The 14,486-nt window shown below is 38.8% G+C and overlaps 1 protein-coding gene across 1 annotated transcript in view; it reads right to left on the reverse strand.

Annotated features, from left to right (window-relative positions):
• The window catches only part of LOC148647994 (von Willebrand factor A domain-containing protein 7-like), a 123,270-nt gene that overhangs the window by 35,797 nt on the left and 72,987 nt on the right, over positions 1 to 14,486 (reverse strand). The window contains exons 10-11 of the mRNA XM_088607468.1: positions 8,942 to 9,157; positions 7,421 to 7,556 (exon numbers count right to left, since the gene is read on the reverse strand). Of these exons, the coding sequence (XP_088463594.1) occupies positions 7,421 to 7,556; positions 8,942 to 9,157 (352 nt within the window). The remainder of the gene's footprint in view (positions 1 to 7,420; positions 7,557 to 8,941; positions 9,158 to 14,486) is intronic.

The raw sequence follows: 14,486 nt of genomic DNA on the forward strand, positions 1-14,486 counted from the left end.
AAAAAATACACACCAGTCTTCCATTTCTCCCTAAACATTTTAAGCATGAAAGTTTTATGAAACGGTACCCAAATATGTGATTGCTGTATAGAATGAATTTTAATTTAAAAAAATTATTTAACACGAACATTAAGCTGTTTACATCTTCCGCCTGAGTACAGTCACCCGTTGCTAACCAACGCAGAATGGTGATTGGCTGACACCATCTGACACCCCTCTGATTGGAGAAAAAAGACGTGCTGGTTTGCTATACATACTGTACCAGGAAGAGGATTTCTTTCTATTCAAAACGTGTATTTTAAAAGTTTAAGAAGTTAAAACCTTACAGCGTACACAGATTTCTAAACTGATCAGGATCGTTATCTTTGTCTTATGCATAATAATGTTCACCGCTCTGTCCAGCAAATTAATAATAAACTTTATTTTATATAGCTTATTAAACGAATAAGTAATTAGATTGCTCATAAACCTAATCACTTGCTTTTTCTTTTTATTTAGGCTCAGATTTCAACTATAGATCGTATTATTAATAACCATGATAACAACCAACCAACAAAAACAACCATATAAACATAATACCAACCAAAAACATTGATAACAACCACAATACAAAATCAAATAATCAAACCATTTTACTCTCGCAAAGTCCTCCAATTATCATAATCCCCTTATGCAAAACCAAACCTTCCTCCCATCCCAGTTTATCCTGTTTATCATAAACAAAATCCACCTCAATTTTCAACATAAAGCATTACACAAAATCAATACCTCAACACTCCATACTCAACAACGATAATTCACAAACAGCCAGAACATGTAACTACACATTCCCGAACCTAATTTCCATAGCCCCGCCCCTTATGCAAAACCAACATCCCTCCCCTGTTCTCTCTCTCCCCTGGCGGTTGTAATTGTATTTATTTTCAAATAAATTTTAGCAAAGTCATGTATTTTAAAAATCTTAAGATTTTTATATTTATGTCTTTATTTAGTGGTTTCATTAGTGACAAAGGCTAAACTTTCTTGGAAAAATGTCTTTTATGTAAACCATGTTTGCTATTAATTCATTCAGGGCTAAAATATTGTAACGCAACGGGGGCTCAGGCGAGCGCCCTTGCCGCATCTGGTCGGCCCCATCCCGACTGGAGGCTCGAACCCGCGTCTCTCTGCAGCGACCTAGCCCCGTGAGCTAAAGAGAGATCTCCCCACAGCCCAGTAGCTGTGGTCCTGCTATCACAGGGAAGGGCGGTGACGTCACCCGCTCTGGTACGCCGGCTCTTACACACACTGCTTGTCGGCCGTAAGCGTTACAATATGTTCATTGTCTTCTAATGAAAGAAGGGTTCCTTTCGCTGTAGTCGGGAGCCTAGCCTTTAACTAGTAAGTACTGTATTTACTGGGTTTTTGAGGGGGGGGGGAGGTGTCTTTCGCTGGAAATCTCGCCTCCTACTTTGAAAATACCCGTGAAACCGGTTCAATTGGTCACAGCCAGCACTCCTGCAGAGAGTTGGGTTGTACTTGCAGTGTATACAGTACACGCGTTATGCTCTTCGTTAATGTCTGTGAAGTTTTATTTAATCTCTGAGCCATACTGATTCTTCTGGAAGCCAGTTTCCGCCAGGGAGTAAAAAAAAAAACACACTATGGTATTCTCTCCAATGCAGTGCAGTTAAGAACATACCTCTGATGCTGCTCCTAAATGAATATCGTTTATGACCATCAGAAGCTTTATGCTCCTTTTCTTTTTTCCAGTGGATTGAACAGGGAGAGGCATTTCATGATGTACTTTTCACTGATGAAACAACAGTGGCTCTGGAACAGTTTTCAACCAAGTCGTTTTATAAAAAGGGGAGATATGTACACGTTACTGAAGCTAAAAGTTTAGCCTTTGTCACTAATGTAAACACTAAATAAAGACATATAGAAATCCCTACGTTACAGACTGTATATGGCTGGTATTGGTAGTTTAAAGAAAAAATACACACCAGTATTCCACTTTCTCCCTAAACATTTTAAGCATCAGAGTCTTACATGTGGTTATTTCGAAAACGTTTGTACGTGCTCCTTCTTACCATGTTACTGTTTACTGTTACTGACCATATTAAGTTTAAGTGCCTGTGGGCACTTTTCCTGTCCATGGAGGGTGGACCGTCTTTCATTAGAAGGTTAGTCTGTTCTACTCTGAGAATGTAGACGGGGTGGAAAGTGCCCGCGGTCATTTAATTAGTATTAAAATCTTAGTTATCTTTCTAGTTCACAGGTTTGCATGCATAATTTAATTTTGAAAGCCACTGAGACATCAGGTACTACTGTTGTATTTATGAAAAAGAAACAAAACAAAAAACATACTAACAACTGTGCCATCCTACTCCTTAGTTAATACATTTTATTATTCATAAACAGTTAACATTGTTAGCAAAATATTTTGAATTATATTTAACCCTATTTTTTCTTTAGTTTTGTATTTAACTTATTATATGATAGTCAGACTTAATGTATATTAATGTATATTTGAACAATGAAAATATATTTTTACAAGATTTTACATTAAGCACTTAAAATTAATATGGTTAATAATAGTAAACTGTAACATGCTGTAACAAGATCGGTTAAACTGCGAAGAAAATCCTTTCAGAGAAAATGTTTCAGGTGTGAAGAACATAGATCTCCAATGCAATTTCAACCAAACCTGTTCCCACACACCCTGCCCCCACTACCATTAGAATATACACAAACATTTTAGCGTTTCATTCTGAGCAGAAGACCCTCACACCTGAAGAGTGCTGGCTGTGACGAATTAAACCGGTTTTACAGGTTTCAATCACAGACCATGTGACATGGGACTCAGTAAAGTAACACACAGCGCCACTGGATTTGATAATACTGTACCTAACCAAAATCCGCAATATGGAAACAGAACCTGTGTAATTGTTGATAGATGATGTACTCATAACATTTTTTCCAAGACGAACTACAACATTTAAAAAATGACTTGTATGTACTTGATATCTCTAATCAATCCACGGGTTCCAGCACAAAACGAAACTAAAACGCATACCGTTTCGCGCTTCTTATTAGTTGCTCAAAAGTAATTTGACCGTATGAAATGCATAATATAAACCTAGAAACATATACGTGAGCAGTACTTAAGCACTGTAGTATCGGTGTTAAGACATACCTCTCAAATACTGTAAATCAAGTTAAAAATATCTCAAGACCGATTCTGGTCGTAATTAAACCATGTTTCGTGTATGTTTTCTTTTTCATCTTGAAATAACTCATTTCTAAATACCTTTTTCACTGTTAACATCTTGTAGCAACTTTGCGACAAAATATACACTCTGACAGTTCATCCTGCTACCAACATTAAATAAAACAAATCTTAAGATTTCTATATTTATGTATTAAGTGGTTTCATTTGAAGCTTACAATGTTTAGGGAGAAATGGAATACTGGTGTGTATTTTTTTCTTTAAAGTACCGAGACCAGCCATATACTGTATGTTTATGTTAAGATTTCCCTTCAGTGGTAAAATTAGATATGAATATTCAATACTTAAACGGGCACAGTTAAGACATTAAATATACATATACATATTGTATACAGTACAGTTTGCATACGGTAATATGTTTATGTTACGCGATTAAAAAATAAATAAATAAAACTGAAAGGTCCAGCACCAGCTGGATTTGAACACACAACCTGCCAGTTGGTAGTCACGCACCTAGACCAGTAGGCTACAAGACAGCTCACATAAGCAGGCAGGCGAAACAGCCCTACACAGTTCTGCCGCAGTACACGGATATAATCATACCATTATTAAATTCTTGAGATACGCGATTCCATATTATATTCCCTTTTAATCAAATTCTAAAAGTATGCTTGTTGACTCCGGTATCACGTTAGTTAAAGACTTCGAAGCTTACAATGTTTAGGGAGAAATGGAATACTGGTGTGTATTTTTTTCTTTTCATGATAGGTGTCGCATTTTAAATCATTTTCGTAGTTAGAAATTATGAAACGCCCTGTTAAAAGCAAGGAAGTTTTTATGCCCGTTGAAGTAAAACAAAATGCCTGACAAAGTATGGCTTGGACAGATTCCAAGTGCTTGTACAAATGTGCTAAAGAAATTATACTTTGAGTATACAGCTTGTCCAAAGTCATCCATTATTAATACTATTAGTAATATCTTCAGTAAAGGCTTTGATGCATAAATATTTCTGATAAAGGTAGGTTGTGTACTTTTGTCCAACTGAGCAATCTTGCTTTCATAAAATATACCAACATTTTAATGACTGATGATTAACATGCTGTAATACACAGTTCAAAATTAAAGGCTCAAATGCTGTACATGAGAGGTTAAGCTCCCCCTGGCGGTTTTACAAGGCGACGCCGGATAGTTAACCACGTGACACACGTTCACTGTGTGATACCGCGTGATACTGCGACACTCCCACCGGGGTATGCCGCGAAATACCTCACCCATTTTGAATGGCTACATCTGTATAGAGTAGTAGATTGAGGGGCAGTTGGTAATGCATCTACTGCGTTAGTGTTGTAAGAGTTAAAGAGCACTGTGTTCATCTGAATCTAATTCTACCTACAACGTGAGTATTTTGTTGGCAAAAACATTTTCAATTTGGTGGTTATTTGGGGGTAATTTACATATTGATTAACCCACTCAGCCTGTTGTTGATTTTGACCATTGTAGTAACTCCCTTGTATATTATATATTATATATTTATTATATATTATTTCTTTTCAGTGTAAGGGAAAGGCAGTTCTGATGAATAAACTAATAAACCCACACTGGCAGTGTTAATTTAGCTTGTGACACTAAATAAATGAGGTAACAAACTACATTTCTCAGTATTCCACACAATCATTCAATCAGAGTGACACTTTGGCAGTTCAGTGGTACAATTCTCATCTGCCACACAGGAGGCCTGGGTCTGATTTCTGACCAATGCACAAGCTGTACTTTCTTTCACAAATTGCCCTTTTGAGATATTAAAGACTCTCAGCCCTCAGTCTCATCGGAGACCATTTGAATTCACACAAGGAGCTTAACCCTGACTGGTGCTACACACAACCCTGACTGGTGGCTCTCTCAGCCACCTGCCACCTGTTAACTTTAAAGTTTCCAGTCCTGTCCTGCTTCTCATCCTGCTGCTAGCAACCCTGTTCTATGTCACTTCATCCACCAGACACTCATTAGGACGACTCCAGCTGTGCCTGTCTGCAACTCCGAGCAACTTTGGATCCTCTGTCTAATCAAATCTCTTCAGTTACATCTATCTTCTTTGTATTTCCATTTCCATATCCACAATAAACCAGGCTGTTTCATGCAAACATTCCCCACCACACCACTGGCTGTCACTTGACTGGGGCAAAACAGTAATAACAAAGACAGCTACTGGGAAACATATCCTGTCTCTTTGCCAGGTTTTCTCCTGAAAGAATGCATCCAGGAAAATCTGAAATCGGGATTCATCTGGCTATCAATTCTGAAAGAATCGGTATCCATGTTGGTCATTCTTTCACTGCTGGAGAAGGCCAGCCAAGCTTACATTTTTACAAACTTCAGTCTGTGGAAGTGTACAACTTGGGCTGCATCCCAAGTACTGGGTGATACTCTTCAGTCTGTGCAATGCCCTGGGTATTTTCCTGCATCTGATTCAGGGATTTCATATAGAAGTTTGTAGTGGTCAACTTGTACAAAATCTTGGTCTTCTTCAGGACCCAACAGTAATGGAATCATTAGATGAATCAAAATTGTAATTGGCTTTAATAATTAAATATAATTTCATTTAATTTAACACAATAACTATTTTGTAGTCTTTTGTAAAAAAATTAGATACAGGCTGTAGGGAAAAAAAGGAAACAAATGAAACTTCCTAAAGGGAAGGTAAAGCAAACTACTTGACCACCAGACTACTTGACCACCAGACCTACAATCTTTGGGATACTTGGAAAGGGTAAGGGAATTTAAAGATGTCTTTAAACAGAAATCACAACTGAGATTTTTACATGTATTATTGATAATATCTTAAAGCCACTATCTATATTTTTTTTCAATTAAAATCTAAAATGTCAAATATATCAATCTTTTTTTATTAAATCAGAGGTAGTAAACTGGGTGAAAACACTAGCAGAATCTCCTGATATGATGGCACTCCTCCAAAGACAGATGTGAAATCAACTACACAGCAAGAGCTCATTAAAGCATTTATTTTTAGCTCCACCCAGCAGCTATAAATATATTTTATTAATATTAATACATTAATAATATAAATAAGATTTGGGAATATTATTTTCCAGTTATTTTAATTTCCCATTACCCAAGTCCACATTAATATTATTCATATTACATATTAAAGCAGCTTAAATGAATCTGCCATTTCACTAACATCCAACGCACCAAAGCTGCCACCTATTGATCTTTGGACAGTGAAGTGCTAAATGCAGCATGCAGAAACATACCACAATTTACCTCAAAACTAAGACAAGTCTTGACACACATTCTAGATTGCTCACAAAGGTCACAAAACTCCAAGACAGTGACTGAGGGAAATCCAAGGCCAGGGTCTAGAGGTGAACGAGAATCCAGAGCCAGAATGAGAGTGTAGAATCAAGGTCAAGAAACAGGCCAAAATCCAAAAACCAGGTTAGGAGTCCAGGAAGAACAAGCAGACAAATCTCAGGACAAAGATAAGGTAAACGATGAACAGGGAAGTAAACAGGAGTAGGAGACAAATGCAGGAACAAGAGAAGAATGTAGCAAAGGCTAGAGCTCAGAGTAATGACAACAATACTAAGCACTGTTTGAACCATGAGCAGGATTTAAGTAGGCTTTATGACGGGAGGAATGGTGAGTTAGGGTCACCAAGTCGTACTGAGGGTATGCACTAGGCAAGCAAGGATTAGTTACTGACATCTGCTTGCTCTGCACCTCTGCTGCACAGTAAGAGCAGGCACCATAGGTTGGGGTGCCCTCTGGTGGCAAGATGGTGGAACCATAACGTTACTTAAACTAAACAGGTGTGAGCCTGGTCAGTATCTGGATTGAAAATTTCCCAGGAAAGCTAAGGTTGCTGCTGGAAGGGTTGTTAGTGGGACCAGAAGGAAGCCCTCATCTTATGATCTGTACCTAAGTGCCTGAGTGCCAGGGAAACTAGTGAAAACTTGTGTGGTCCTATGAATGAGATGTAAAACCAAGGTCCTGACTCTCCATGGTCATAAAATATTCTCAGGTAATTTCTCAAAAAGAGTAGATGTCTTATCCTGGTCCTGGTCAAATTTCTCCCTGGCCTAGCCCTTACCAATCATGGCCTCCTAATAATCCCCATCTTTGTAGAGATCAGAATTGAGCTGGTGCCTTTTGTACTGGGCAGAGATGAAATGCTAGTTTTATTTTTACCTGCAGGGCTTTGCAGTTTGAAGTTGAGGAAGCTCCCTGTGATGTAGAGAGTGAGGTTACTGACTGAGGGGTCAACATAGAATGAAAATATTTCCTCTGTTTTTCCTGGATCACTCACAGACTGGAACAGTGTCACCTAGAATCAAAGAGCAATACATGTTTAAGTGGATGAATACCATAAAATGAAAATGACCAAAATTTGATATCAATAATGAAGTTAAACCATTTCACTAGAAAGCATAAACAGACTTATAATTTGTACTTACATTAAAGTAAACAAGCAAGGAAAGCTTTGTTTATCTTTATTAAAGATAATCAGTGTGACATAGCTCTAGACACACAAAACTTAAAAAAGTAATAAAAATGACTGACCTTAGCAGTTACCACTTGCACTACTTATACAGTATGTGTGGACTTTGATCTGCTTGCACTTGTTGTCTTTTTTTGTTTTCCACTTCTGCCCTCTGACTCTGCACTCTATTTCCCCTAGCAAAACTAGCTCTCTGCTCAACACAGGCAACAGGCACTCTACTCAATTCCCTAATATTCACATATTCCCCAGTATATAAGGAGGAATGATTGTACCAAATATCTGCATTTGTTCTTGAGACTGATTTTATGTTTCCACATCCTATTATTTTTCCAATTATTCTCTTCATGTGCAACACATTTTTATAATAGGACAGTCACAATAACATTGATCTTGACACCATGCATTAATGTGTCAAGCAGCAGCCATATCATCCTGGAACTCACAACTGGCAACCCACTGAAGCTAAGCAGGTGTGAGCCTGGTCAGTACCTGGATGGGAGAACTCCTGGGAAAAACTAAGGTTGCTGCTGGAAGAGGTGTTAGTGGGGCCAGCAGGGGGTGTTCACCCTGTAGTCCATGTCGGTCCTAATGCCCCAGTATAGTGATGGGGACACTACACTGTAAACAGGCGCCGTCCTTCGGATGAGACGTAAAACCGAGTTCCTGACTCTCTGTGGTCATTAAAAATCCCAGGGTGTTTCTCGAAAAGAGTAGGGGTGTAACCCCGGTGTCCTGGCCAAATTTCCCATTGGCCCTTACCAATCATGGCCTCCTAATAATCCCCCTCTATGAATTGACTACATTACTCTGCTCTCCTCCCCACTGATAGCTGATGTGTGGTGAGCGTTCTGGTGCACTATGGCTGCCGTTGCATCATCCAGGTGAATGCTGCACATTGGTGGTGGTGGAGGGGAGTCGCCATTACCTGTAAAGTGCTTTGAGTGGAGTGTCCAGAAAAGTGATATATAAGTGTAAGCAATTATTATTATTAATGTAAATTGAGAAAAATCTGAATGGGCTTATATTCTCAATGGAAAATAATCCATTCATTAAATACTTCAAGAAAAAGCAGAAAAATAAGTTTAGGAACATAAATATACTATCAGCACACATAACGACAGTCAGGACCATAAGACTAAGGTACTGTATATAGAAAACAAATTGCAAATTTTAATCAACTGAGATCCAACACTGAAAGCATGTTTTACCATAGCAGCACTGGAGGAAATGATAGCAGAGGCCTCTGACATCCGACCGTGAACTTTGCTGACGCGTACTGCCTGCCCCCCTGATGTCTGTGCCAGGTCCTGGTACAGCAGGGCTGCATCTTGAGAGGTTCGACCAGCAACCAGCTGCCCGTGTTTCTGACCACTGCTGCTCCTCTGTCGCCGCCATGACAGGCTGGCTGTGAGCAAGAAGCTGACCTGGAGTGTAAAGCAGAGAGAGGGTTGGGGATTGTAATAACAGCAGAGGGTTATTATAGATCCCCAAGTAAACTAGAAAACTAATCTCATTGATAACTATTAATTTAAAATTCTTTAGTTAAATATCTAGAACGTTTTATATAAGTGAAAGGAATTATTATGTTTATTATAAAGTACAATGTAATCGCAACTGCAAAAGTTGGTGTTATTTTGAAGTAATATTGTTTGTTTCACACATTGTTTTCATCAACATTTCTAAATCTATCGATTACTCTTTACAGAGAAAAGGGTAGTCTGGACAATCAACCAACACAGCTGAAATAAAGGAAAATTAGATTCGTTTTCAATATCTTTGTTTCGTACTGGATACAAATACATTTTATTAATGAGATGGAGCGGGTATCCAAATAAAGCCTACACCTTCTGTTTTAAAGGAGAGTGGGGGTACAAAGAACCCAAGAGAGAAGTAAAATGCATCAGATAAATAGTTGTACATTGCTAAATACAAAGTGTATTAGAAAAAAAATGCAAAAAATTGAAGGAACTTCATTAAGTAGGTGATTACAATGTAACTGAAATCTCTAAAAAATAACAACATGAAGGGATTGGTATAGAATTAATGGATCCATATCATTCTGAAGAGATAAGGAGGATGGCAGAGACAGAATTTCTTACTGGAATTTCAGAGATGGAGTCATATTGATTTGGCATTTACGTATTTGTTGTATATGTCTTTGAATATGAGCATTAGGTTGTGCATTCACCAAACATTAATTGCTACTGGTATCATGACTTCAGGCTTTAAAACCACAAAATGTGAAATATATGCAAGAGTGTGAATACTATTGCAAGACACTGATTATGATTAATACTTTAAATGTAAAAGCTTTATGACTATACTGTTGACAACCAAATTCAGATAGTAATTAAAATGCACTCTTAAATAATGAAATCAAGGATGTAGATAGGAAAAAAGGTTTTAATATGAGATTTAAATTTGCCTCAAAAATGATTAGGAAACCTCATAAGGGATTGCAGCACCCCAAAATAAACTGTAGACATGACCGTGACCTGCTTCCTGTACTCAGTTTGAAAGAGCACTTATATCTTAAGGAATTACACTATCAGTCTTGTCTTTTAAATTTTTAAAAGAAAAACAAAATTGAGAGAGCAATTGGGGACCTGCTGAAATACCGAGGTATGACTTTATAATTGTATAGGAATTCCAAATATTTATTTTCAGGAAAGAACATATGAATTCTTAAAGCTTATTAAAAAATGAAACCTACACGTACAGTATGAGAAGTAAATGTAGTAAGATATGGTGTAGGAAGATATGGAATTGGAACACAGAGTACTTCTTATAAATAGAAAACATTTCATTTAATGTGATTCTTACAGCTAGGTAATTGCAAACTCACTTGCTGTAGCTCTGTAGTTCTGTCCTTAAATACCTCAAGATAACTGTCATCCTGCATTTGTCTTTTTAAAATATATTTTGCATTTAGCCACTGTTCTTCCAGAGAGAAAGTATCATAAACAATCAAGGTCAGAGGGTAATCTTACTTTCAAGTACCCCACAAATGTGTGTTTTACCAGACAGTTGTTAGAAAAGAAATCCTCTACAGTATTGTATATCTTTTTCGGAGCAGCATGGTGGCGCAGTGGTTAGCAATGCTGCCTTGCAGCAGTGGGGACCTGGCTTCAATACTGGACCTGATGAGCTGTGTGGTGTTTGTATGTTCTCTCTGAGTTCACAAGGGTTCCCTCTGGGTGCTTAAGTTTCCTACCACAGTCCAAAAACATACTGTTAGACTAATGGGCTTCTGAGAAAACTGGCCCTGGCATCATTGTGTGCACATCTGTCTTTGTGTCTGTCTGCCTTGTGATGGACCCCATCCAGCTTGTACTCTGCCTTGTGCCAGTGCATGCTGTGATAGGTTGAATTTGAACAAGTGGTTAGAAAATGGATAGATGGACCTTTCTTGGACCTGGAGTTTATTTTTGATACATCTGACTACTTTACCATCCTGGAAAGTTCAGATGCTGTCACGATCGTTACTCCTCCTCTTAAGGGCGCTCCAGCCCTTCCTCGTTCTTTCCCATTCCCCACACCTGTTCCTTATTCCAGCCCCTCTTTAGTTCCACCTTTAAAGCCAGACGCAGGCGATTGCTCGGGGCTTCTTATTGATTTCCGTGTCGTGAGAGCCCGGGGTCCTGCCGCGTCTGGCTCCGTTATGGTTTTAGTTTCCTGTTCCTGATTCCCTGCCCCGCCGGTCCCGACCCGGTTCTGGTTTTAACTACGGATGGATCCCCTGGTCTTGGACTAAACCTCCCGTCTTGGATTCCCCCTCTGGATTTACCCTTGGATTGTTCGCCCTGGATTCACTCCCCCCGGACACTAGCACTGCATGGACACGCCCCCCTGTCTCCTGACCGACTCCTGCATGATATTTTTCCCTATTGTTTCTTCACCTTTTGGATCGTGTCGCCCGCATAGGGCCCGGAAAGAACAGTTCTTGACAGATGCAACAAATCTCATTTACTCAGAACAAGAGTCATTTGTTAATAAGGCGCCACCTGTAAAGTTTCACTGGCCAAAGACAATCGATAGGTGATACTAGTGGTGTGTTAGATGTTAATGAAACAATTGCTTCATTTTATCTGTTTCCCTACTGTTTATCATCTTTAAATCCACATAATATTGAATATTAATATAGAATTTTGTAACTAAAGCGAAATGTTGGTATCTGACAATAAAAATAACAGAGGCATAACATCTCTCAACACCATAAACAATGTTTATTTAGGAATATAAATATATTATACATAAGTAGTTCAGGTGGATAGCTGCATCAGCAAGTGTAGGCCGCAAAGGAATATTGTTGTGTATTTAAATGTTGTGTTTTCTTCAGGATCCTCACACCTGAAGAAGGCTTCACGGCTGAAACATTGTATTTTCTTTCTCCCTTTTTTTCAGCATGGAATAAACCTATTACTTGTTCCTTAATGGAGTATATCAGAATTCTGATTATTATTTAGCAAAATTATGCTTTGCTTTATAGTGGAATATTCTAGGGGGATGAGTCTAACCTAGAAAAGGAGCTCTTCAAGTTAGGAGGGGGGAGATAGAAAAAAGTTGGTTGTGGGGTAGAATAGGAGCTGCCTACAACAATCTATTTTTTATACCAATTAATGTACAATAGCTTTTTTTTCCTAGTTCTGTTTTTCACTTTGGGAACACAGTTCCTCTTAATAAACACCATTGCACGTCTTTGCAATTGTGGCTGTGCCATCGTTTTTGTTATATTCCATCTACGCCTCTGAACTTTTCAAGGAGGAGACTGTGACATTTATGGTGGTAGCAGTGGGATGGTAGACATCAGGAAATTATGGAAGGAAGATTCATCTCTTGTTCCTTTATTTAAGAAAGCTTATGGGGATGAGGTGAAAATGTGTGAAGGGGAGAAGTATATTGTAGAAGATGGTGTGTTATATATTGCCAGGAAAACTGACAACCACTTGGTCATACCCAGTAGTTGTAGGTCAATGATTTTACACCTTGCACATACAATTCCATGGGCAGGACATTTAGTACATCAAAAAACATACTTGAGTATGAGCTCACGCTTTTAATGGCCAACACTATACAAAGATGTGCAAAAATATTGTCAAACATGCCCCAGGTGCCAGAAAACCAGTATATACTGTAGATCTAATCGAGGTCCTCTTCAACTGTTGCCAATAATTTCCACCCCATTTCAAATAATAGCTATAGATATAGTTGGACCTTTGGAGAAAATTAGTACAGGATACCAATATATATTAGTTATCTCTGCAACTCTATGCAACCTGTTTTCTTGAAGCATTTCCACTTCGCTCAATAACAACACCAATAGTTATCAGTGCACTTGTGCAACTATTTTCTAGGGTGGGAATTCCAAAAGAAATCCTGACTGATCAGGGAACTAACTTTACTTCCCAGCTGATGAAACAGCTCCATCAACAGTTAGGTATTACAGTGATAAAGACCAGTCCCTATCATCCACAGACAGATGGACTTGTGGAAAGGTTCATTCAGACTCTTAAGAACATGCTAAAGAAATTTGTGTCTGATACTGGAAAGGATTGGGATAGATGGTTACCTTCTCTTTGCATATCGAGAGGTTCCACAAGCTTCAACCGGATTCTCTCCATTTGAGCTGCTATATTGAAGAGCTGTTCAAGAGCCGTTAAATTTGCTGGGAGGCAACCTCACCTACAACATCTGGAGAGGGGATTGTGCAGTATGTACTGGCAATGAGAAACTGCCAGGAGAAATATCGAGAAGAGGCTAGAGAAAACCAAGCTAAGTTACAGTGTGCTCAAAAACTCTGGTATGACCAGCATGCTCGCCATCATGAGTATAACCTAGGCACAGTGTCAGTATTGTAATCCCTCCTCCTCTGGCTCTTTCACATTTTAGTTGATAATGTGCACCTGTCTCCAATCCAGCCCCTCCTTAAAATCCAGACGCTCACTCTATTCCACGCTCTGCATTGGAAGACAGATGCCCAGAGGCCCGCCTACCACCAAGTTGCCCTACACCAGCAGCTTGAGGGCATAGGCCTCCTACCAGCATCCCAACCCAGCTGAGTCCAGGGCTCAGAGTGCCTGGTCCCATTATTCCAATTTTTTATCCATCTTCCTGCACCGGATCCGTTTTTTAACTTTGTCTTGTTTTGTCCTGGACGGATCACCCGGCTCTGGACTCTTGCTCTGGATTTCCCTTTGGACTCCCTTGGACTTGTTCACCTGGACAACCCCCCACCCCCACCGAGCACCTGTGCACAGTCGTCACACTCCCATGTTCATCTACCAGCCCAGTTCCTCATCTCCTCCCAGTGTCTGTTTTACCCCCATCCAGATTCTGCCATCTGCATAGGGTCCTGATTAATGCATTGTAACACACAGAAACAGGACTTGTGGCTCTGCAGTCCATAGCCTCTCATAAACTTGCAAATGTACTGAACCTTGCGACACTACACCCTTTTAACTGGATATTACACCTTTCTTAGTCTGTCTGGGGAGCATCTGTTACATCCCCAATACTGCTATAAATATAAGAGACTGTGAATATAAAAGAAATATTTAACATATTGTGATATATATAATTAATAAAAATGTAAAGATACAGTAGTATAAATATTAATTTAATGTGATTATTAGCGAAAGATTCTATTTATTTAATATTTTAATTGTAGAAATATATTAAATATAATTACTTAAAAATATTCTGATTTTAAAAGGCCAGATTAAAACTAGGAATTACTTAGTAACCAGGAGATGT

Source organism: Lepisosteus platostomus, chromosome 15, assembly GCF_059453375.1.
Source record: "Lepisosteus platostomus isolate fLepPlt1 chromosome 15, fLepPlt1.hap1, whole genome shotgun sequence".
Classification (NCBI taxonomy): domain Eukaryota; kingdom Metazoa; phylum Chordata; class Actinopteri; order Semionotiformes; family Lepisosteidae; genus Lepisosteus; species Lepisosteus platostomus.